The 26,294-nt window shown below is 38.3% G+C and overlaps 1 protein-coding gene across 7 annotated transcripts in view; it reads right to left on the bottom strand.

Moving 5' to 3' along the window:
• Positions 1 to 26,294, bottom strand: part of LOC144603513 (voltage-dependent L-type calcium channel subunit alpha-1C-like) — a 305,941-nt gene that overhangs the window by 41,331 nt on the left and 238,316 nt on the right. For 5 of the 7 annotated variants that reach the window (XM_078416799.1, XM_078416797.1, XM_078416793.1 and 2 more), the window contains 6 exons: positions 25,310 to 25,345; positions 21,725 to 21,862; positions 15,629 to 15,694; positions 12,724 to 12,815; positions 8,101 to 8,257; positions 3,510 to 3,637 (listed from right to left, as the gene is read on the bottom strand). In XM_078416799.1, the coding sequence (XP_078272925.1) occupies positions 3,510 to 3,637; positions 8,101 to 8,257; positions 12,724 to 12,815; positions 15,629 to 15,694; positions 21,725 to 21,862; positions 25,310 to 25,345 (617 nt within the window). The remainder of the gene's footprint in view (positions 1 to 3,509; positions 3,638 to 8,100; positions 8,258 to 12,723; positions 12,816 to 15,628; positions 15,695 to 21,724; positions 21,863 to 25,309; positions 25,346 to 26,294) is intronic. The other 2 variants (XM_078416795.1, XM_078416796.1) reach the window with 1 other exon arrangement.

The following is a 26,294-nucleotide window of genomic DNA, read 5'->3' on the forward strand; positions in this document are numbered from 1 at the left end:
CTGCAAAAATAAAATCAAGAACAAATTGAAAAATATTAATCATATTGGTCAATCGATTGAAAAATATTAATCATATGAGCACAAAGTTCAAATATCTGTTAGTCACTTCCTTTTCCTCTAACTGATTCTTCTCACACCGCCTATTGACAAGAGGATGAGTGAGGTAGCAGGTATCCTACTTCGAGCAGTCTGCATGGTGCTCTGATAGTGCCGGTAGTGAGCAAGAGAGGTACAGAACCATCCCCCCTCAGTTTTTACTTTAATCAAATGAGAAAGTGCCTGACTCCATTCAGCATTCACCATAGAAACAGAGAAAAATAGGTGCAGGATTAGGCCATTCGGCCCTTCGACCCAGCACCGCCATTCAATATGATCATGCCTGATCATCTAAAATCAGTACCCCGTTCCTGCTTTTTCCCCATATCCCTTGATTCCTTAGGCTGAAGAGCTAAATCTAACTCTCTCTTGAAAACATCCAGTGAATTGGCCTCCACAGCCTTCTGTGGCAGAGAATTCCACAGATTCACAACTCTCTGGGTGAAGAAGTTTTCCTCATGTCAGTCCTAAATGGCCTACTCCTTAGTCTTAAAGTGTGACCCCTGGTTCTGGACTCACCCAACATCGGAACCATTTTTCCTGCATCTAGCCTGTCCAATCCTTTGAAGAATTTTTATATGTTTCTATAAGATCCCCTCTCATCTTTCTAAATTCCAGTGAATACAAGCCCAGTCAACCCTTTCTTTCATCATAGACCAGTCCCGCCATCCCGGGGATTAACCTGGTGAACCTCAATAGCAATAATGTCCTTTCCCAAATTAGGAGACCAAAATTACACACAATAGTCCAGGTGCGGTCTCACCAGGGCCCTGTACAACTGCAGTAGGACCTCCTTGCTCCTAAACGCAAATCCTCTCGCAATAAAGGCCAACAACTAGGTCAGTGGCTATGGAACATCGCAATGAAGTACTGCGTGCTTCCAGATAGTATGTTGTGAGCTAAATCCTCCATTAGGTAATGGAAGAGCTACATAAGTAAAGGAAGTTCATGATTTTTATTCAAGGCCCAGACTTATGCACCAATTAGGAATACATCAGCAAAGAATTGTGCGGTAATTCCTACTTTAATTTTCCAACTGGTGATATTTAAGGCTTATGTTCAAATGAAATGTGACAATATTGACTGAAATAAAAAGTTCAATTTTGAAGCTCTTTCCATCTATTTTAACCATAAAATAAACTTGTTAAAACTTGCATTTTATCACCAGTCAAGTGATGGCATTTATCATGTAATATTCAACAAAGTTTTCCTGATTTTGGAGATCTTTTGGAAGCAGTGAAAGGCAGTTATGGGAACGATCAGCAACATTAAAACAAACACCCATCACCCTATTTGCTGAAGCAAAATAGCACACTGAACATTCTCAATTTTAATTCGAAATCTTTTAGTTACTCATTGCATTCAACCATTACATCATTATCATAAATAAGTAGGAAGTGTCAATCAATATGATTTTATGATTGAAATATCATGGGTGAGAAATGTATTAGAATTCTTTGCAAATGTGATCAGTTAAGTGGATTCAGGATACCATAACTAATGTAAAAGAGTAGGAACGAGGAACCGCAGATGCTGTCTTACTAAAAAAGGCAGAGTTCTGGAGTAACTCAGCTGGTCAGGTAGCATCACTGAAGAACATGGATGTCATATTTTGGGTCGGGACCCTTCTTCAAACTGATTGTGCAGGGTGGGGGAGGGTGAAAGAAAGCTAGAAAAGAGGAAGGCTAGAACAAAGCCTGGCAAGTAATAGGCAGATACAGGTGAAGGGGGATTTTGATAGGCAAATGGTTGGACAAAGGGCAGAGATGAAAAGACAGAAGGTGTGAGACAAAAGCATTGAATAATGCAGAGAAGGTGTAGAAGGTTGAATACATTAAGTATGTTCATTGAGATTGACAGTTTTATAATATTGGATTGCGCTATTCAAAGTAGATATATTGAGTGATGGCACACTAAAAGAGATTTGTCTTTTCCTGCTTCTACTTTATATATTTTTTCTTAACGCACGGTAGCGCAGCGGTAGAGTTGCTGCTTTACAGCGAATGCAGCGCCGGAGACTCAGGTTCGATCCTGACTACGGGTGCTGCACTGTAAGGAGTTTGTACGTTCTCCCCGTGACCTGCGTGGGTTTTCGCCGAGATCTTCGGTTTCCTCCCACACTCCAAAGACGTACAGGTATGTAGGTTAATTGGCTGGGTAAATGTAAAAATTGTCCCTAGTGGGTGTAGGATAGTGTTAATGTGCGGGGATCGCTGGGCGGCACGGACTTGGAGGGCCGAAAAGGCCTGTTTCCGGCTGTATATATATGATATGATGATATGATGATAATACGACTTCAAAAATATCAACAGAAACTTAACTATTAATGATACTAGTTGAAAATTTAGTATCTTTATCTCTTAGAGTTAATGGATTTATTTTAAAAAATATCTGACATTCATAACAAAAAAGTGGATCCACTGTGGAGAAAAAAAAAGGATATGAGAGGGACCTAAACCACTGTAATGATTTTATCTGTGAATTAAGTTGCATTTACTTTTAGGTTAACTAGTTGCATCTAGGTTACAGGGAGAAGGTAGGAGAGTGGGGTTGAGAGGGGAAAAATAGATCAGCCATGAATGAATGTCAGAGTAGACTCGATGGGCCCAAAAAGCCTGATTCTGCTCCAATGTCTTATGGTCTTACTCCTGTAATATAATTGGCCTCCTGAAATGGAAAAATAGAAAATGTGAGAAATACTAATCAGGATACATTTATGGCATGAGAAATAGTTAATGTTTCAGGCCAGTGCCCTTTTATCAAAAATATTCAGAGTTAGAAAACAGGCATGAGAAATTTACAAATGGAAGGGGTATGAGCACAAAGAGAATATCTATGAATGGTGGAGACCAAGAGAAAATGGATAGCATCAGCTGAGAAAGGGTGGTGACTTTACTGTTTGAAGGTACATTAAAGATATGGAAGTCAGCAATCAAATTTCACATTTTGTGTCTGCAGATCATAATCATGTTTAGTCCGCTTCTACTATTTAGGGTATAAAAAATGAGTTATGCAACTGAACTTTTAAATCTGTGCCGTTTAGATATTCTAGCTTTATGGTGCTAGAGGTAATGCACCATATTTGGTGATAAATACTCCAGATGTATAGACTCATATAGGAATTCTTGCAAGTTATTTAATCTATAAAAATGATATGGAGCAATCAGTTGATATTTGTGCATGTGGATACAAATGCCAAGTTCAAATACTGTTTTTACAGTAACATCCATGTATATTTTAAAACTGAAGTATACCATCACACCCCGAGGTTTGGAGCAGATCAAATACTTAATATACAGTTGCAGTCTAAAGTACCGATAACAATGCAAATGACTGGTTGTGACAGACTAACATAGAATATGCACATCTGCAATGATGATTTCAAGTTCTGATAGTCAAGCAGCAGCACGTACTTGGCCTCAGGGTCATACTCAGCCCAGATCCTCTTAAATTCATCCAGATGATGAGGACCAAGGATGGACCAATCACGTGTTAAATAGTCAAAATTATCCATGATCACAGCCACAAAGAGGTTAATGATCTGAAATAAAAGTACAAATTTTGGAGAGTCACAATATTTTGCATCAATGTCAGAGTCGTCTCTAAAGAAAATTTGCAGGATATATTGACTTTTTTTAGACACCTAGAGAAATATTTGGTTCCCGCTATTTCAATTATCTGCAAATATTTAATAGCATTTTCAAATTGTATGCAGAATCTTTACAAATCTATAATTACACAGTACTTATTGTATATTAACCCAACTATCAAGTACAAATACTACTCTTGCTTCCTGACCTACGCCATTCCTTGATGATAGGCAGACAAACAATTCCAATATATTGTCAGAGAAATTGGATTCAAAGTTCACATTTCGGGGGGATTAAAGTGCCATTTTCAAAAAGATATATTGGAGTGGAAATCAGCATGCCTACAGGAAAATTGCAGAGTGGGCAGATCATGATCCCTGTCATGGAAAAGTCAATAAGAAGACTGTAGTGTATATAATAGTGTATATCATAGTAACTGTAACTTTAAGAACTGAGTACTAGAATGGTATGATTTGTGTCATGTGATATATTCATCATCTTATCAGTCTCGTGAATATGTGTGAGTATGCGCAGTGTACCTTTGTAAAATAAAGAAGACCCACACTGGCAACAGTGTTAGCATGTTTCTATCTACATGCTAAATCCGTAATATATTACAATGTCGACGAGGATCGGATAGAGTTTATGAACTCAACCTTTAAATTCAGTGCAGGAGTGTTTTGCAATATGCAGTATTGTTTAACATTTTAAACACCAAATACAGAGGTGTGTCACAGTTGCTTGCGAACTGCACATGCTAGGCTGCAGATCCTTCTATGCATGGGACTATAGTTTAAAACAGAAGCTGTACAAATTGTCTAGAGTTGTGTCTATACTGCAATTTTGGAACATTTCTGGATCGAGCTTTGCGTGATAGATTTGTATGTGGAATGCTAGAAGAGCAAATCCAATCAAAATTACTGAATCAAGATAACTTGCTGATTGGAACTGCTGAGGAGGAGAATCTGGAGATACTCAGTGAAATGCTGAAATGGCTTGATGATCACAATGTAAAGTTGAAAAGATGCAAATGTGCATTCTTACAGTCCAAAGTAGTGTATCTTGGTTTGAAAGTGGATCAACATGGACTACAACCAGTGAAGGAAAAGATTGAAGCTATAGCAAACGCACCAACACCACAGAATGCGTCTCAACTCCACTCCTTCCTGGGTATGGTACAATATTACTCGCACTTCTTACCCGAGTTGACACAAAGCTAGCTCCTCTTCACAAGTTGTTGAACAAGGATAAAAAATGGGAATGATCCAAAGAGCAACAAAATGCTAAAGATGCATTTTAAGAAAAGCTTGACCAGTGATGCATTACTTGTTCACTATGATATGAATTGTGAGTTAAAGTTAGGTTGTGATGCATCTAGTTGTGGGGTTGGAGATGTGATTTCACATGTAATGGAACATGGTCAAGAAAAGGCTATAGCATTTGCATCACGCACACTTCCCATGAGTGAGCTTAATTATGCACAAATCGAGAAAGAAACCCTTGGTATCGTCTTTGGGATCAAGAAATTCCAACAGTATCTGTTGGGTAGGAAATTCACCCTGGTTGCTGATCATAAGCCACTTCTTGCTATTCTTGGTCAGCAATACCTACAATGGCAGCCTCAAAGATGCAGTTCTCCTGTCACAGTATGACTACAGCATTGAGTATCGCAGCTCAAAAGAAAATGCTATCCGTGATGCATTGTCGCGTTTGCCTCATGAAGAATCAGATGTGGGCACTGAAGGTGTTATCTACGTCACAGAAGCAGTGGACAATGACTTTCCAGTCACAGCAGCTGAAATTGCTGCTGAAACTCAAAAAGACGAAGTGCTAAAACAAGTGTACAAACAAACTTTGTGCAGATGGTCAGAAATAAAACTATGTACTAATGAACTAAAACCTTATCACAATAGACGACATGGACTGTTATGTGAGCAAGGGTGCATTAAATGGGGTTACAGAGTAGTACTACCCAATTGTTTAAGACAAAGATTACTTATAGAACTCCATAGTGAACACATAGGCATTGTAGGAATTACGTCTGCAGCCAGAGGTTGCATGTATTGGCCAGGATTGGACATAGTCATACGGTAGACGCAAGCAAATGTAGCACCTGTCAGAGTTGTAGAAGTAGGCCTACCCAAACCCCGTTGCAAACATGGTCTTGGCCTTCTAGAGCTTTTCAGAGGGTTCATATGGATTTTTGTGAACATGGGAATAATAATTTTCTTGTTTTGGTAGATAGCCACTCAAAGTGGATTGAGGTGGTACATACGAGTACAAACACAACAACAGAAAGAACAATAAACGCATTGCAGTCTATCTTTGCATGTTATGGATTACCTGAAGGGCTTGTCTGTGACAACCGCCCCCAATTTTGTACTGCACTGTTCCAAACTTTCATGAAGCTAAATGGTATCAAGCATACCTTAGTGCCAACTTACCATCTGGCATCTAATGGCACAGCCGAAAGGTCAGTCAGGATAGTCAAAGGAGCTCTCAAGAAACAAATGCTTGAAGGGAATTCAAAATTCAGTATGTCACAGCGGCTAGCTAGTTTCTTACTGAAATATCGTACCACTCCACAATCTACCACAGGGGATATACCAGCTGAACTGCTCATGAAAAGGCGGCTTAGAATGAGACTGAGTTTGGTCTCCTAAGGTTGAAAGCAAACAAGCTGATCCGAAACATCATAATGGTGGAAGTCGAAAAGAACGTAGGTTTAATGCACATGATCAGGTTCGTGTTTTCAGCCACCCTTACAAAGCAAACAAATGGGAGGTGGGAACAGTAGTTGAATTGTGTGGTACCAGGAGGTACTTGGTAGAAATTGGAGGACATGTTAGAAGTGTATACATAAACCATATGATCCCAGCAAGGGATGAACGGTAGAAGAGCAAAGCATGATGAAGAAGCAGATCTGCCAGACTTTGGTATTATTCCAGGTTCAGATGGAAAATCTGAATCTCCAAAGAAATTAGAGACAAAGAAAAATGATCCTGAACTTGACTCTCATTCAGAACCACTACCTAACACTCCCCCTAAACCACTCAGGAGATCAAAAAGTGTGTGTAAACCAGTCATCAGATTAAATTTCTAAAATTATTCTTGTTTGTATAATTTACAAGTTATTTTACTTTCTAAGGGGAGAGCAGTGTAGTGTATATAATTGTGTATATAATGGTAACTGTAACTTTAAGAACTGAGTACTAGAATTGTATGATTTGTGTCATTCATTATCTCATTCACAGGGTTTTCCTGGGAGACAGGATTCATTATCTTAATAATCTCGTGAATATGTGTGAGTATCCACAGTGTACTTTTGTAAAATAAAGGCTCACACTGGCAACAGCGTGTACTGAAAACTTGTGCTTTGTTTCTATCTACATGCACTTCAATAAAAATGTCTTCATTAAAATTAACCATCTGCTGCAGCCACAACTACCATCTAGATTTGGGTTATATCGACAGAGCCAATAATTGTTAAAGTGGCAGCTTCAACTAATCTTTATGCGGAATATTTGCAATGCCTTGTTGTCTGTTACCCACCCACACTGCAAACAATATCTCTTTCTCTCTTGCCAAACAGCAACAGGCAGAGGCAGCATGTTGGTTTGCAAAGATTCCTGTTATCCCATGGTTTGTTTGTGGCTAGCTTTGCGATCTACCGCAACTGAAAGGGATCCCACTCCTTGTGGCAGCGAATCGTGTTGGAAAATGCTTTCTACTTGATAAAAAAATAATTTTAACTTTTTGCTTGCAAATATATTACTTACATTTTGAAAAAGATGTGTGGGCTTATAAGAGTTTTCTGAAGACACACAGCTTTCAAATTCTGCTCCATGTATTGTAAATTAAAGTGGCGGGAGAGAGAGAGAGAGAAAGAGAGATGGTAGCGATGAGAATGATAGTGATGGAGATGGATTGGGAAGAAAGACTTCTTGTTTAATTTTCAAAAACTCTAGCTATGTCAATACAACCAAATAATCTTTGATTTACTGATAAAAGAAAAGAAAAATTGTAATTTTTAACACTAATGAGATAGCTGGGTGAAGAAAAAGAGACAGAAACATACAAAATATAAAATAATGCAGTTTCATTTGATTTTCCCTGGAGCAGCTTTTAACAACTTTTAATGTGAGAAATAAAATGTTAAACATGGATGGATCCCTGGCCTTTTACCTGCATTCCTGAGGAAAGAGATCTGATATGGATTTGAATCATGGATGGAGAGTAAAAAATGAGGTGAATGACACCTGCAATGAATGGGAGAGGCTCTCAAATGAGTTCTTTTTGGCCCACGATTTAAGCATAACCGATGTTCAAAGTGCAAATGTTTAATTTGTCAAAGACACTAGATGTCAACAGCATATTTCTACCACATAAATTTTAAACAAAAATTTGCACTCACCAAGAAGGCACACAGCATGTAGAAACTGACAAAGTAGAAAACAGCAAAATTGGTTCCACAGGTTAAATCTTGCTCATGGAATGGTGACTCTTTTTCACAGGGTTTTCCTGGGAAACAGGATAACATGATCTCCTGCCAGGCTTCACCTGTAGCACATCTGAAAATTAAGGATAATTAAGGATAGTTATGTGAGTTTATAAAAACTATGATAATATCAATAACCTATATTTTACATAATTTTGAGAATAGGCTGTAACCCTGTCTGTATATGTAAGGAATCTTATTATTTTGAAACATACAGAAAAATAAATCTTGAAAGCACTGCAGCTGAAATTCACTACTGTTCACAATGAACTGATCATAGAAACATAGAAAATAGGTGCAGGAGGAGGCCATTCGGCCCTTCGAGCCAGCACCGCCATTCATTGTGATCATGGCTGATCATCTACAATCAGTAACCCGTGCCTGCCTTCTCCCCATATCCCTTGATTCCGCTAGCCCCAAGAGGTCCATCTAACTCTCTTTTAAATTTATCCAGTGAATTGGCCTCCACTGCCTTCTGTGGCAGAGAATTCCACAAATTCACAACTCTCTGGGTGAAAAAGTTCCTTCTCACCTCAATTTTAAATGGCCTCCCCTTTATTCTAAGACTGTGGCCCCTGGTTCTGGACTCCCCCAACATTGGGAACATTTTTCCTGCATCTAGCTTGTCCAGTCCTTTTATAATTTTATATGCCTCTATACGATCCCCTCTCATCATTCTAAACTCCAGTGAATACAAGCCTAGTCTTTTCAATCTTTCCACATATGACAGTCCCTCCTTCCCAGGGATCAATCTCGTGAACCTACGCTGCACTGCTTCAATTACAAGGATGTCCTTCCTCAAATTAGGAGACCAAAACTGTACACAATACTCCAGATGTGGTCTTACCAGGGCCGTATACAATTGCAGAAGAACCTCTTTACTCCTATACTGAAATCCTCTCGTTATTAAGGCCAACATGCCATTAGCTTTCTTCACTGCCTGCTGTACCTGCACGCCAACTTTCTGTGACTGGTGTACAAGGACACCCAGGTCTCACTGCACTTCCCCATTACCTAACCTGACACTATTGACATAATAATCTGCCTCCTTGTTTTTGCCGCCAAAGTGGATAACCTCACATTTATGTATATTATACTGCATCTGCCACGCATCTGCCCACTCACTCAACCTGTCCAGGTCACCCTGCAATCTCCTAACATCCTCTTCGCAGTTCACACTGCCACCCAGCTTTGTGTCTTCTGCAAACTTGCTAGTGTTACTTCTAACTCCTTCGTCCAAATCATTAATATATGTGGTAAACAGTTGCGGCCCCAACACCGAGCCTTGCGGCACTCCACTCGCCACTGCCTGCCAATCTGAAAAGGACCCGTTCACTCCTACTCTTTGCTTCCTGTCTGCCAACCAATTCTCTATCCATATCAACACCCTACCCCCAATATCATGTGCTCTAATTTTGCTCACCAATCTCCCGTGTGAGACCTTATCAAAGGCTTTCTAAAAGTCTAGATACACTACATCCACTGGCTCCCCTTCATCCATTTTACTTGTCACATCCTCAAAACATTCCAGAAGATTAGTCAAGCATGATTTCCCTTTCATAAATCCATGCTGATTTGGACTTATCCTTTTACTGCTATCCAAATGCACCATTATCACCTCTTTAATAATTGACTCCAGCACCTTCCCCACCACCGATGTCAGGCTAACTGGTCTGTAATTCCCTGTTTTCTCTCCAGCTTATTAACAAAAACTTCTTATCATGGTCATGTAATTATGATCATGATAATGCAAAATAAGTATAAGTATAATATACAGCAGGCAGTGAAGAAAGCTAATGGCATGTTGGCCTTCATAACGAGAGGATTTCAGTATAGGAGTAAAGAGTTTCTTCTGCAGTTGTATCGGGCCCTGGTAAGGTTAGAGACCCCATTAATGAGTTGGTGGTTTTAAAATCAGCCTTGGCTCAAAGTTGAGAGTTCAAATGGGAAGTGTAGGTAGACACAAAATGCTGGAGTAATTCAGCGGGACAGGCTGCATCTCTGAAGAAGAAAAGGGGTCTTCAGAATGAAGAAAGATCTCAACCTGAAATGTCACCTATTCCTTCTCTCCAGAGATGCTGCCTGACCCGCTGAGTTACTACAGCATTTTGTGTCTACCTTCGATTTAAACCAGCATCTGCAGTTCTTTCCTACACAAATGGGAAGTGTAGCTGGCATTGCCTCAGCAGGAGAGTATTACTCTGGGGCTGAATGATGAGTTCATCTATGGTGGCATTTAACCTCTGTCTTGTTCCAGATTCCTGCATTTGATCAATGCACAAAAGGAGCTGACCCATAAACTGCATAGCCAGTGGTGTTCTCGTGGATGAATGTGTTATGATTCTGCAAACCCACCAGGTGGTGTTGCTGGTACTTGTTACAAATCCAACTGGTGTATTGAGGCACTGTTTACAGTAAATTCTTTCAAGATATATAGCGTAATTTACAAGGAAAATCAACATTTGCTCAGTTGCTGACTTTACTACTTTATGTTCTGGAATAAATTGCAATGTCACGAGAAGCCCATTAACTTTTTTTAAATGAAGGAAATCATAATCTGAATCAAACAAAACTCAGATTAGATCATACCTGGTGTACATTAAGCTCTTCTAGTTAGGCTTCTGGAATTTATATAATCAATGTAAGAGGAAGATTCAGTCAAAAGATTACAGAAGCACAGAATAGTTGCAGTATGGAAAGGGATCATTTGGGCTGTCATGTTTTCCATGGGTTTATGTGAGAGCATTCCAGATAATTCCATATCTGCCATCTTCACTTATCTTTGTAATTTATTTCTTTTCAGATAATTTTCCAGTTCTCTTAACATGACAAATGACTCTATTTCCACGACATAGTTTAGCGATCTTGTGCATAAAAAAAGTTCTCCTCTTGCCACTTTTGATTCCTTTGCCAATAATCTTCCTTCAACAATCCTGAAAGCCTGTGATCAGTGGTCTGCCACAGGGAGGAGCGCTGGGCCCTCTGTTGTTTGTCATATATATTTATGATTTGAATGAGAATGCAGAAGCCATGATTAAAAAGTTTGCAGATTATACCAAAATTAGAGGTATAGTGGATAGTGAAGAAGGTTATTTACAATTACAAGAGGATCGAGAACTACTGGGAAAATAGGCAAAAAAATGGCAGGTTGAATTTAACCCAGACATATGTAAAGTAATGCATAATAGCGAAATTAAACTAGGGTAGGACATGCCCAGTGAATGGCAGGGGCCTGGGGAGTGCTGTGGAACAGAAAGACTGAGGGTAAAAGTACATAGTTCTCTGAAAGTGATGACATAGGTTGAGAGGGTGGTGAAGAAAGCATTTGAGAGGCCTGCCTTCATCGGTCAGGGAATTGACTGCACGAGTTGGAACAGTTATACAAGATGTTTGGTGTATTGTCTGCAGTTCTGGTTGCCATGCTACAAGAAGGATGTGATTAAGCTAGAAAGACCGCAGAAAAGATTCCAAAGAATGTTGCCTGGACTGGAAGGCTTGAATTAGGAGAGATTGGATATGCTAATACTGTTTTCTCTGGAGCAAAGAAGGCTTAGTTGTGACCTTATAGAATTTTATTAAATTATTATAAGGGACGTAGGATAAGATTCACAGTTTTTTTCAGTGGGTAGGGGGAGTCTCAAACTTAGAGAGCATAGGCTTAAGGTGTGAGGGGAAAGAAATCAAGGGAATCTGAGTGTTCGGTATATGAAACGAGCTGCCAGAGGATTGGATTAGATAACTGGACAGGGCACATGGACGGGAAAGGTTTAGAATGATGTATACCTCCAAAGACGTACAGGTATGTAGGTTAATTGGCTGGGTAAATGTAAAAATTGTCCCTAGTGGGTGTAGGATAGTGTTAATGTACGGGGATCGCTGGGCGGCACGGACTTGGAGGGCCGAAAAGGCCTGTTTCCGGCTGTATATATATGATATGATATGATGATGTGGCAAATGGAACTAGCTTAGGTAGGCTCCCTGATCAGTATGGACAAATTGGACCAAAGGGCCTGTTTCTATGCTGTATAACCCTATGAATCTACACCAAAATGTAGATATGAAGAAAAGTCGAGCCTACCAAGGAGGCTGATAGATCATCCTTAGAGCCACAGAGACTATATAGCTTGGTGTAACCAAGCAATACAGCCATGAATACATTATAAAGGGGTACATACCTGCCAAGAAAAAATAAAGAAGATCTGTTACAATGGTGAACAATAATCTTTGGGTTACCAGTCTTCAGCCCTGGAGACTAATAGTGCTATTAGTCCTGGAATGTTAATTTCAATATCATGACTGGTTTTATGTATGTTGTACATTGTATGTCGAAAACTGTACTGTTCACTAGTGAGTGAAGGCATCCTTGGGTAATTACACTCCAAAGTCTCACCATTTTGTCTCACCATGTTTTATGCAGAGAGAGAATGTCTCGGTCTGCAATTAAAGATCAGCAGCATTAAAATACCCGCAATCTTTATTGGACAATCTTTATTAGTGCTAACTGAGTGATTGCTTCAGAAGTATAAGTGGATTACAAACCTGAAGAGCAACAGAACAGCTTGTGGAAATGTTTGGAAATTGTTGTTCCTGTTAATGTGACTCGCATCGTTAATGGCAATCTTACCAAACACCTAAAATAATAAGACAAACAAATTTATATTAATTATTATCTCACTTGTACTTTTGTTCCTGGTTGACATAATCTAGAAATATAACACTGCATTCACATGCATTAATGATACTGGGCTCTATCTCACCATAAATCTTCTCATCCATTCTATCACCTGAAATTTATACCACTGTCTATTAACATTTTCACTTCCTGAGCAGAAATATTGGTGACAAAGGGCAATGTTTTTGTGCTTCCACCATAACAGAGAAAGAAATACAAAGGATGGCAAAGTTCATGAACCTTAGCTGACAAGAGATATTGTAAATTTAGTTAAAAAAAGAACCAGTGCATATGTAAGGTTTATTTAAGGTTTAGGAAGCTGAAGCTGTGTTTAGGAGAAGGCCTTTCAGAATTATAAAAGTACCAGGAAAGAACTTGAACAGGGAATCAGGAGGGTTAAAAGGGGCCATGAAATGTTCTTGGTAAGTTGGGTAAGGAGAATCTCAAGTTATTATATAAATGCATTAAAAAAAGAGGTTAAGACCACTCAAGAATAAAGGAGGAAATTTAGGGATTAGGCCTGAGGAAGTGGGCGAGATACTAAATGAGTATACATCAGTATTCATGGAGGAGAAAGACAAGGAGGAAAGTGAGATCAGAGAAGTGTATGCAGAAATTCCTGGGTTTATTGATATCAAAATGCTTTAGGTGTTAGATTTTAAAAAAACATTAAGGTGTCAAGAAGTTTGAGGTGTTGGCAAGGTGTTTAAGAACATTAAGGTAGATAAGTTTCCCAGGACCTGATGGGATGTCTCTCAGGTTATTGAGAGAGGATGGACAGAAGACTGTTGGGGCCTTGACAGAAATCTTTATATCATCATTAGCCACAGGAGAGTTCCCAGCCAACTGGAGAAGAGCCAGTGCTGTTCTTTTTGTTTTAAGGCATAGGAAAAATCAGGAAATTATTGGCTAGAGAACCGGTGGAAAAAAAATTACCAGATAAGATTCCTGGGAATAGGATTTACTCATATCTGGAAAAGCATAGACTATTTTGGTATAGTCAACATGGCTTTTGTGCGGGGGAGATCATTTCTTCAAACGACTAAGATTTTTGAGGTGATGAAGATGACTGATGAGGGCAAGTCAGTGGATGTTGTCTACGTGGACTTTAAGAAAGCATTTAACAGTTCCCTCATAGTGCACTGATCCAGAAGGTTAAGGTGCATAGGATCCACAAAGACTTGGTAAATTGGATTCAAAATTGGCTTGGCCATGGAAGACAGAGCATAGTGGAGGAGAATGTTATTCTGACTGGAGGTCTGTGACCAGTGTTCTGCAGGGATCAGACCTCTATTATTTGTGACTTTCATCCAAAATAGGTGGTTTGATTAATAAGTTTAAAGACAGCATCAAAATTGGTGGAGTTGGGGATAGTGAGAAAAGTTGTCAAGGTATAGAACAGGATACAGATCTGTTGGAAATTTTGTTAGAGAAATAACAGATTGAGTTTAATTTGGACAAGTGCAAGATGCTGTATTTTGGAAGGTCAAATGTAAGAGAATATATATGGTCAATGACAGGACCTGTAGCAGTAATGATCTTGGGTTGCAAGAATATAGCTCCCTATAAGTGGCAACGCAAGTAGAAGGTGGAAAAGAAGGCATGCCACATGCTTGCCTTTATTGGTCGGGGCATTGAGTATGAAGGTCAGGAAGCCATGTTGCGGCTGTATAAAGCATTGGTCAGTCCACATTTGGAGTATTGTGTGCAATTCAGGTCACTGCATTACGGGAAGGATGTGAAGGTTTTGGACAGGGTGCAGAATAGGTTTACCAGGATATTGCTTGGATAAAAGTTTATTAGTTGTAAGGAAAGCTGGACAAACTTGGATTGTTTTCTATGGAGCATTGGAGGCTGAGAGCAGCCTGAATAAAATATATAAAATGATGACAGGTATAGATAATGTACATTGTTAGAGCCTTGTCCCCAGGATGGAAATATCAAATACTAGAGAGTATAGATTAAGGTGAGAAGGGGAAAGTTTAAAAGAGATTTGCAAAGCAAGATTTTTTACACAGTGAAAGATGCCTGGAAGGCAGTGGAAGCAGGTATAATAGCAACATTTTATAGGTATTTAGACAGGCACATGAATAGACAAGGATGGAGGGATATAAACCATGTGCAGGCAAATGGAATCAGTTTAAATTAGCATCATGGCCAGCACAGACATAGTGGGCCAAATGGTTTGTTGCTTTGCTGTGCTGCTCAATGCATGTTCTACGTAAGCCATCATTTTGAATTCCTGTTGCTTATAGGTGGATATATGGATAAAACCAAGTTTCCTAACATGAATAAGCAGCCTCAATGAATTGATAAATGCAGGCTTTCTTATTCTGGTTGTTATTCAAGATGAATGAATTACTTTTTCCTTAGGTTGAAAGTTAGAGGGAGGGGGATGTTTAATTTCTTGGTAAATCTATAAGAATATCTCTGATTGCATAATAGTTTTAGATTATTCTTCTAATTGTCAAAAAGTTTATCTGTTGTGCAAGGACTACATTTATCTGGAGAAAGATAGGTATGTCCAATTGCATCCGGTAGCAAAAGTACTACTCATTAATTCTTCGCAATTTATTAAGTCCCATAATATTTGTAACTATATTGAATAAAACATCAGCATTCAGCAGCATATATGCTAAACATTAATCTAAATAAGTGTTGCCAGGCTACTGTAATATTATGCATTTGTTGCTATGTATTCATTTTATATCTCTAAATGATATATGGTTTGACTCTGAACAAGCTAGTTCCTAATGATAAAAGTGCTCTTACCTGCATTCCAATCACAGCATAGATGAAAAACAGCATTACTATCAGAAGAGCAACGTAAGGTAGAGCCTGTAATGAAAGTTAGAACACTGTTAGCTGACATTGAATGGTATCACCACTGGATGCAGTAATTCCTGACAAATGGAATGAAATTTGTATCTTCAGGTAATAGAAAGCTATTAGAATGTATTAGATAAAGAATATGATACAAAACCTATTTCTACAGCGTCTTTGGCCTTTTACACATGGATTCTAAAATCCAATGGAACCAGACAGTATTTGGTGCAGAGATGATTGGATTACAGGGTAGTTATAAAATATGAAGTTTTCATTAGTTAAATGTACTATTGGATCCCTTATTTGTAAGAAATCTTCAATTTTCTACAGAGCTAAAGGGAATGCTTATCATTTGTTAAATAAATCTTATGAATTACATTTTGCAGTTGATTCATTGGTGCAGGGTGCTCATTACATATTAAATTGTCCACAGACTTTTTAAAGTGGTTTTGCACTAAACTATCAGATAAGAAAGCCATTTCAATATGGCACTCAATTCAGAGTGTATATTGCAAGCAATTGGACATCTCCAGAAGCAATAAGATTGAGTACATTAAAAGCATGTTTGATCAGGAATCCAGGAGCTGGTTATAATTAGGTAAGGATACAGGAATGCTACTCATGTGTTTTTTGGTCTTTCTCAGTCACAGATGGGTGTCACCCATGAAGTCATCATTCTTGTCCAGAAACAGACCATTTGGTGCTATCCAATGACAAACTGGTCTCCATCGGGAGCAGATTACTGTTGTACCAGAGCAGGGAGCAGACCAGAGAGAACAGAGAAGCGTTTCGAAAGAAGAGGGCAGGTATGCAGTATATGATCATCACATTTGGACATGAAGGATATATGACTTAGGTCACAGTACATCCATGTTCCATCATTGGCTTGGTCCCCTGAATCCCACTGACCCTAAAGAGTATGACTGTGCTTTCTCTTCCCCCCTCTCACTGCAGGATGTCAGCATTTCTCTAACACCTTCACACCTCACCCCTGCCTACTCACACTCTCACCGGCTCTCAAACAATAAGGCTGCGGTTGAACCTAATCCTGCATTTCCAGACTGCAGCACTTTATGGTGGAACACAGCAATTAGAAGCATGTCCTTCAAAGGGAAAATGACATCATGGTCATCCATCTTCATGTTGCCTATCTTGGACACCTGGTGCCTCTGTAATTGATAGAGACCACCCTTCCATTGGCTTCAGATGGGCACTAAGCCATCTAAGGTGGCAGGATGGCATTCAAATATTTAATGCTAATAAATGTGCCTGAATAATATTTCAGCTTGATTTTATAAGGTTTCACGAGTTAATTAATTTTTGGTACTTTGAGTTATCATTCTTCTGGCAGTAATCCACATTAACCTGACAGTGAAATTAGTGTGCAGAATACAGAAAAAATATTAATGTTTTGTATAATTAATCACATGAAAGTTACATTTACCACCCATTTTCAATTTTTCTGGGGATGAAAGATTAGAAAACATAGGGAGTCACTTACAGGATTCGGGTTCAACAGCTAATTGGTTCTGCTCTCTCTCATATCAAAGGGGAGGACTCACATGTGGCAAGATAATGCCATTTTCTACTGGGGCCCTGGTTGTACCATTGGTTTGAATTAAGTGTTACTCAGCAAGAGATAATGACGATGCAGTCTTTGAGATATTGATAGCCGTAGAAAATATCTGACAAAGTGGACACCCTCCAAATGAAGGTACCATGTGAGCTTTCTGGAAACTTGACAATTTGCACTAAATATTTTTCTTTATGGTCAAGTAAGCCTTGACCATAAGCCTTGACTGCACAATTCACAGTCATTCACAGCCTGAGCTTTGTGAAGCTGGCAGCCTGGACTAATCTTGAAGCCAAAGATGTTTTGTGTGACAATGACTTTAACCTCCATAGGCAAAACAGTTCAATCATCTTTGTGTGACTGCAATTCTGGCAATGGAATGCCATTTTTAAAGATTTCATGTTGAGGAATCACCTGCAGCTAATTGCATAAATACAATCTTTTCAGGGGAATGGCTCTTTGGTTGTTGGGAAGAAGCTGTTCTTCAACAGTTCTCAGGCACCTGTACTTGTATCCCAGTAAGTTGAGAGCATGACCATAGAACTTTGATGAAATTATCTGCTTATTGAGGCTTTGGTTTCTGTAGATCCTTTGCTGATGGGGAGGTCAGTATCCATGATGGACCTGATAAAGTCCACCCTTTTTGCAGCCTCTTTCATTTTTGGGCATTCTAAATATCGAACCAGGCTGTGATGTAACCAATCAATATGGTCTCCATCGTACACAGAGTATTCTGCGACATGCCGAATCTCCTCAAACTTCTCAAGTTTGAGACTTGGTGAGATTTCTTTGTAAATGCATCAATTTACTAGTCCAGGACAGATCATTAGAGGTGTTCACACCCAGGAACTTGAAGCAGTCGACTCCACTGGCATCCCGCCGATGAAGATGGCTGTATGTTCCCATAGGTTTCCCTTCCTGAATGTTAAGAATCAGCAGCTCAGCCAAATTATCAATCTCCCTCCTTTGCTCTGACTCACTGTCGGCCGTTATCTGTTTGATAAAGGTGGAATCATTGGTAAATTTAAAGATGGGCTTGGAACTGTCTGGCTACACAGTCATGGGTATAGAGTGGAGCAGGGGACTGATCACACAGCCAAAAGGTGCCGCTGTGCTGATAATCAACAAGGAGGAGAGATGTGAATGTTCAAGATAAGTGGATGTTGAATGTATTAGTGATACAGAATGAGTTTTAGCTACTTGTAACTTAAGTTGTATGGGGTTTGGACGGAATGTATTGTCAACCATCAGAGAAAAATTAATCTCATCTCTCTTTAAATAGCGGCTTCTAATTTTTAAACAGTGATCCTTAGCTCTAGATTTTCTACATGAGGAATCATCCTCTTCACGTCCACCTTGTCAAGACCCCCTCGCGATCTTATACGATTCAATCAAGTTAGCTCTCAATCTTCCAAACTCTGCTGATAGAGGTCTTGCTCTTATTTCTTAAGCCAATTCTAGGTATTAGGGAATAAACCTTCCCTGAAATGCTTCCAATGCATTAACATTCTTCCTTAAATAAGGAGGTTAATGCTGCATTCCAGATGAGGTCTCACAAGTGCCCTATATAACTAAAACATAACTTCATTATCTTTGTATTTAATTCTCCTGGCAATATATGATCTCATTGTTCGCTTTCCAAATTACTTGTCTCTGCACACGAGTTTTTATTGTGAATTACATCCTAGGTAGGACAGCCCTCATAAAATTATATAAACATGGAATGGATTATGGATTAGAATAAATATCTGTAAATATATTGATGCAGCTAAAGTGAAGTTTAAAGTCCTGCATCATTCAAACTGCACATGTTGGCTTCGGGCTACAATACTTAAATGGCATGATATCTTTTCATCAAATTCAATCATGCCTTAAAACTAACTAGATGCACAATTTTTTCCATGATTCATAAACCTAATTTACTCGAACATCAAAGTTGAACAACAAAAATAATTTATGTTGATGAAAATATTGGGCCTGATTTATGTTGATAAAAATATCAGTACGTAACAATATGCCTTAAGAGAAAATTGCCTCACAACTGGTCCATTAACTTGAAGTAAACTGCCTACTTGGATTGCATCAAAGATGTGGCCAAAATGTTCCTTTTTACAACATTAAAAGAATGTACTGTTGTGCAGTTGAAATTAGGTTTACTATGGAGAAGAGTAACTCTGTGCCCATTTCTGAATCTCTTAGTGCTGGATGATATAGGAATTTCTGGAAACCATAAGTATATTGAACAAGATTGTAATATGGTTAACCCAAGGGACTTACATACTGAAGAAACATGATGGGAAATGAGGCCAACAAAATAAAGGTAAGTTAAAGGTCATGTTAGGAGAGGCGGCAGTAGTGAGGTTAGGTTATGCAAGGCATAGTCAGCAGGAGCAAAGTTAAAATAGGATGTTTGTAATTCTGGCTGAGGGCAATAAAACATCATGAGATAAGAGGAGTCAGTTTGTGACACTTATTTATAGAGCAAATGGAAGAATGTCTTTTGAACCACAGTAAGAAAAGTCCCAGCTGTTGATCAGCCAGAGGTAACTTCAACAGAGGTAACACAAGAATTAAATGTTACAAAAAAAAATTAGTTATTGGTGAATTATTGCAAAAATTGGAAATCCATATGTAATCTTTACAACATGAATGATATAAAATGCTGTAAGAGTTTTGAGTCAGTGAAGCACTATTTTTATCCCAGAATATACTGTCCAGGCCTGAATAAGCCGGCTTGTTTGAGAAACAGTGCAAAATGAGATTTATTTTGTGCTGTACCAAACTGAGCCATAATTAAGAGGGCGAGTGTGACTCATGTGAAAGCCAGATTCATGGTGTAAGTGAAACACACAAATCCCCCCAGTAAGATATTTTACAGCCTGATTTTACATGGGATATTCAATAACAGCAGAAATATATTCTGGCATAAATAATCCCCATAAATTTATCTTCTGCATAATTTTGAACCTCAATGATCTGAAAACAACTATTCTCACTGACAGAAAAAGTTGCAGCCACTAATTATGTTTCCACTAAAACTGTGTAATTAAAAAAGCTAACACTCAGACTCTATTCTTTATCAGGTTATTTCACATCACTTGTGGTCTTACAGTTTACATTGTGCATTGCTCTTATTTAGCATTGAACCTTCCTTGCATTTTTCATGACTTTTTAATCTCCAAACTGCAATCTACATCTGAACCTTGTATTTCTGGATGGCTTGAAGATAGACCTCACAAAAAGTAACGTCACAAAATATATTGGAAGTGCCAACTATGTCCATGAATCATTGCGGTTTCTATGGCAGCCTGTGATCTCTCTGATATACTTGCTTTATCTCCATGACTTATGGAGACCTTTGCTCACACAAGACTTGTCGGAAAAGCAATGTTTATGCAGGCAAGGCAGTACTCACAGAGATCACTGACCTCACCAAACTTCCCATTTATCCTCACGTTCCCGGACTGGAGCTCAAGATCAGAGTCAATTTCTTCCTAATCTCAGGATCATTCTAGGTTGCTGACATTGATCTATGCCTTACCTCACAGTTTGCTACTCACTTCTGCATTAGATCACCCAACTTCATCAGGTGAAAAGACCATTTACTTTCTATTCAACCCACAGGGGCAGGCAAAGAGCATTTTGGGATTGGCTCAAATTAGGTGCTTTCTTAATGTGTTGGCATTCCTAGGTTGTACCCATGGGTTATTATTTCTTACAGAGCCCACCCTAACACCTCCTGGCAGGAGAGCTTACTGTAGTCCAGAAGAGTCTTGGTGGATTCTTAGCATAAAGAACATACTTTCTGTGGGTACTGACTCTCAGGGTACTGACTCTCAGGGTTCAAACTGCATGACCAAGTGCTGCCATTTGTGACTTTATGTGATAGATCAATATAATAGTGCATACCGAAATTGAAATAACACGACTTCACACAGAGAAATCCAACAGTGCCTTTCTCAGAACTTAATAATTGACGATTGTGATCTCAATGGGACATTTTAAAAGTGTTTGGGAGACATACAACATTGATAAATGATAAAAGATCGGCTAAAATGTAATAGAAGTTCTAAGCTTTTACTCATTCTTCTTCTTCAAAAAATGAGATGTCATTTTTGATATAAGGATATTCTCGAATCAAGGTACAAAATCTCCAAAAAAACCCATTGCTATAGCTCTGCAGAACTGATCTTTTTGAACAATGATTTATGATGTTCTTGCAATAAATGGGTCTCGTTGTTTAAAATGTGATCATGAGTGTTCCAGCAATCACGTTAGGACAGACCTTATTTAGACTGTGTCTACAGAAGATAAGCTCGTAGACAAGCACAGTCTCTAAACAAGCATACCATAAAAAGGCCACTAAAGTAAACTAACCACTTACTGTTGTAGTTAGATACTAAAAAGGAAACTGCTTTGACTATGCTGAAGCAAAACAAAAAATCACAATTGATTATGAGTTTTCTCACCTGAAATGATTTGATAAAGGTCCACAGCAGTGTTCGAATTCCCTCACCTCGGCTTAGAAGTTTCACCAAGCGCATTACCCGAAATAGACGGAAGAAGGTAATGGAGATCCTTGAGTTCTCATCTGAATTCTGGATAACCTCACAAAAAGTAACAAGTCACAAAATATATTGGAAGTGCCAACCATTGACAATATTTTAACAGGAGTTTAGACCTAATAGCCTTCTGGTAATTTTTAACACAAGAAAGATTTTCTTAAAAAAGCCTTTATTAAGAATCTAATACAAAAAAAGAATTTTATAGTTGATTAATGAAATTGTTAACCCATTCACCACCATATATATCCCTTGGCATCATCTAAGTTCTGCAGCATTAGGTTCAGAAGCTGTACAGAATGGATGCAGACAACAGCAAGTGTGTTCAGAAAAATAATATTTAACAAATAGGTTAAGCCTAAAATACACGTGCATAAAGGAGTCAATACACCTTTGTCCAGTATTCTCCCATAAAATGTATCATGGAATCATTGAAACTTCCAAAACAGAAGACCAGTTAATAAATTGTGACAGTGTTAATTATTTGAAAGACCAGTTATGCTTAGTCCTCAATCCTGTATCTGTCCAAATTCCACAAGGTTTATAATTTTCCATCATTAAAATATATGGCGTAACATTAAACTCCATCTACCACATTTTATCTCAATCTGTCATCTTATAAATATCTCTTCCAGTTTCTATTCATCTGTGGTAGAGCTATCTGGATTTTATTTACTTCTTCCTGACTTATATCCTGAGTTGCTGTACTACAAGAAGTAACTAATTGGGCCAAATCTATAATTTTAAGAGTTTAGCAGGATGAGATGTTTTTTCCTACTAATCAACAGGATTATTGAAGTTGAATTGATGTTTTCCCTGACTCTAGAACCATAGAGTGTCATGCCAGCATGATGGAGTCATTATTTAGGATTGAGACTGGGAGAAATGTCTTCATTCTGATGGTTGTGGAGCTTTGTAAACTCTGACACTAAGAGTTGTTGGTATTGTAAGGGAATCTAGGGTAATAGAACTGGAAAGGAAAGTGGCGATGTGGGCAAAGGACAGCTATATTCTTACTTCGACTGGAACAACATTGAGGAATTGTGTGGGTTACTTGCTATTTATTCATGTGAATATGTGCAGATCATTAGCATTGTGAGCTCAAGTAATCACAAAACGCTGCTGCACACTTCTATTGACTTATAACCACGCTGGGAAACTTTGCTTTATTCCCTCTCCATTTTGTTAGCGGTCTTTTATGACCCAAAATCGTGTCCTTCTCAAATCCTCCATTCTATAAGAGACGTCTGTAAACTAACATTTTAAAGTTTTTCTTGAACATATGTATCATGATCAATTAATTCTTCAGTCCTAGCAAAGGCACATTAACCAGTAAAGCATTGTAGGTCTACAACTGCTTTTTGCAGCAAAATTCTATCACACAAGATTGAAAGAGCCTTACATAATGGATTGGGCCCTACAAAATTGCCTTTCCTCCACAGGTTCCATCAATGAGGAATGTGCAAAGGACACAAGAACAGGTTATAAATTATGTAAGAGCTTCAAGTGGAATTAAAAACTATAAATGTATCATCACTAACCAAGAAAAATGTGCACTTGGCGGGGGGGGGGTCAGAGTAAAGCAGAAAGCAGCAAACTTTACAGCCTGCTAGCCTCACATCTGTCACTGGAAAATACTAGAATACATTTTTAAGGAGATAATGGCAGAACATTTAGAAAAGAGTAAAACAATAAGCAGCTCCAACATGGTATTATGAAAGGAAATAGTTATTTGGGGGATGTTACGAACATGGTGAATATACCTGAACCAGCTGATATGGTATATTTGAATTTCCAGAATAGCATTCTATAAGGTGCTACACATGTTACTGTAGAGAGTTGTTGTGGCAGAGTCATCAAACATATTCAAGATGAAGATGAAAAGTCATTTAAACTGCAGGGCGGTCAAGGGGTACAAAGAGAGCATGGGAGAGTGATGTTGAGGCCTAAGATTGGATCCCTCTTCATTTTACATTGACATACTGAGTTTAGGGGTCAAAAACACACAAAAAACCTTCAGAAAATGGAAGGCTGAATCAAAAACAGAAAAGTCTAGAAATATACTAATGACACTAAGCGTTTCCAGGATTGTCTGATTCTATTTTAGGCTTAAGGAATGAACTGGCCTACTCCTGCTCCCTGTTTCTTAAGAAAATTGTGTACATTGTAATCAATGGGTTAAAACCATGATTTTCTGTAATATATCATTTTTCGGACCAGTAATGTACATCATTGCTACATTTGGCTCAGGTGCTTTGAATTATCCCATTACATACAATATTATTCCTTTAAAAAATCTCTTACTAACTTCATCAAATACAATTTTCCATTTTTAAATATAACTTATCAAGATATAAAATGTTTGAAATTTTGAAGAAAACTAAAGTTATCAGTTTCTGCTAGAAATTTGAATATATTATCTTAGTAATTTGTTTAGGTCTCTCATTTTGCTACTTTAAAAATATTCCTTTGCAAACATCTTTGTGTTTTTTTTTCATATGGTAACAGATCTGAAAGAGGCTTTTCCGAATGGAAATCAGTGCTACTTTAAAATGGAGTGTGTGATACTGAAGCTATTTCACCTTCAATAATTATTTACTGCTGGTCTTGAGCTGAGTGATAAAAGTGAGAAGAAATTTGTAGGAAAGAACCTGGTGTAGGAAAGAACCTGGATTTAAAGATGCTGGTTTAAATCAAAGATAGACACAAAATGCTGGAGTAACTCAGTGGGACAGGCAGCATCACCCGAAACATCACCCATTCCTTCTCTCCAGAGATGCTGCCTGTCCCGCTGAGTTACTCCAGCATTTTGTGTCTATCTTTGAGAAAAGTGAGATTTTTTTTTCACATCTAAGAATGGTGTTCAAGGTCATTAACTTTTATGAGTGTATTTAATACATTTTGCCACTGTCAAATTCTTTGTTAATTCCAAAAGTAACATGGGTGGACACAAGAATAGACTTTGGGATGCTCCACCCTCAAATTTTTCCTGATTGGAAATGCACTTGCATGCTTGAAACCAAGAACCTGTCTGTGAACCCAAGTTGCTGTATCAGCGGACTGTCCCTTTGTTACATTATGTAGAGTCATGGATGCAGCTTTGTATACCTTAGCAATGTTTAACAGAAAGGAAATAATATTCAGAAGATAAAAGACCTAACATTACAGATTGCTTTTCACGCATTTTCTCTTTTATTACGTAAAACCATATGCAGACTTAATTTTATGACGACAAATAGTGTAAAGTATCGTGTAACCAGAAAACAATGGTAGTTATGCTCTTTACAGTCCATTGCATACTCTCACAAGAACTGAAAGAAAAGTCACGATTTATAACATTTACAAACTGACACAATATATTAACAAAGACTGCAAAATCATGATCACAGGCAAAGAAAATAAGCTTTAAACTCAGTTTCAAAAGACAATGTACAAAGCAAACAAAAGGCATGCATTAGTTGTCTGAGGAGACCTCCAATACATTTTTCTTACCATGGGGATGGAAGTGGATGGGTTATTTTCAGCTGGCTTTAAAGAAAGGCAGATAGAGATGAGCTGTAATAAAACTGGCAGAAACAACATTTCTGCTACATTCCTACACATGTGAATACACTAGCGAAGTACTCCCAACATCATAGAAGGGCATTTAACACCTGTTTATTTCCCCCTGTGTAACATAGAATTATTAGCTTTTTTGTACCCATCAATGAGCTTGAGATTCTCCACATCTTCCAGTTCTGTTTTTTTTAACTTTCCACTATTTGATATTTGCTTAAAATAACTTAATTATACAGGTAATAGAGTTTTCTGGAACAGACCGCTCTGAAAATCAGATCTTTAAAATTTATTACAGATGAATGGTAAAAGAGAGCATTAAGTGTGGGCTGCACAATAAGCAATTTTGATGGTATTTACTTAGGTTATCTTAGATTTTTAAGTTATTTTATCATTAATTCAGTGCTACTATTTTTTTTCTTCTTTCACTTTGTGGAGGGCTTCTGGGATGTCATTCTGCAGGTATTATAAATATCTTTTCTGCTGCAGTGCAGCATTTCACCTTCGATTTATACAATGGCCCAGAAAGATTTTCACAGCTGCCTTTTCCAGAAATTATTTTCAAATCACCTCTATCTTTCACATAAATTGGTAAATAGACTATTTGGGACCAGTGACATCAGTGACACAATCTTGGTAATATCTGATGTCCATGTGTGTGTTTTTCCACCACACGTATCTGGAGAGTAGAAGCAGGAACCCTGGCTGATCCTTTGCTCATTAGTCCATTGTGACATCAATGGCCAAGAGAGGGGTCTTGACCTGAAACGTCACCCATTCCTTCTCTCCTGAGATGCTGCTGCCTGAGTTACTCCAGCATTTTGTGAATAAATCCCCTCCTGCGGCAGTCAATCAATATCACAGATCATATCTACAGCTACTAATACTGCTGATGCAGAACTATAATGGTTTTCTAGCCATG

Source organism: Rhinoraja longicauda, chromosome 20, assembly GCF_053455715.1.
Source record: "Rhinoraja longicauda isolate Sanriku21f chromosome 20, sRhiLon1.1, whole genome shotgun sequence".
Classification (NCBI taxonomy): domain Eukaryota; kingdom Metazoa; phylum Chordata; class Chondrichthyes; order Rajiformes; family Arhynchobatidae; genus Rhinoraja; species Rhinoraja longicauda.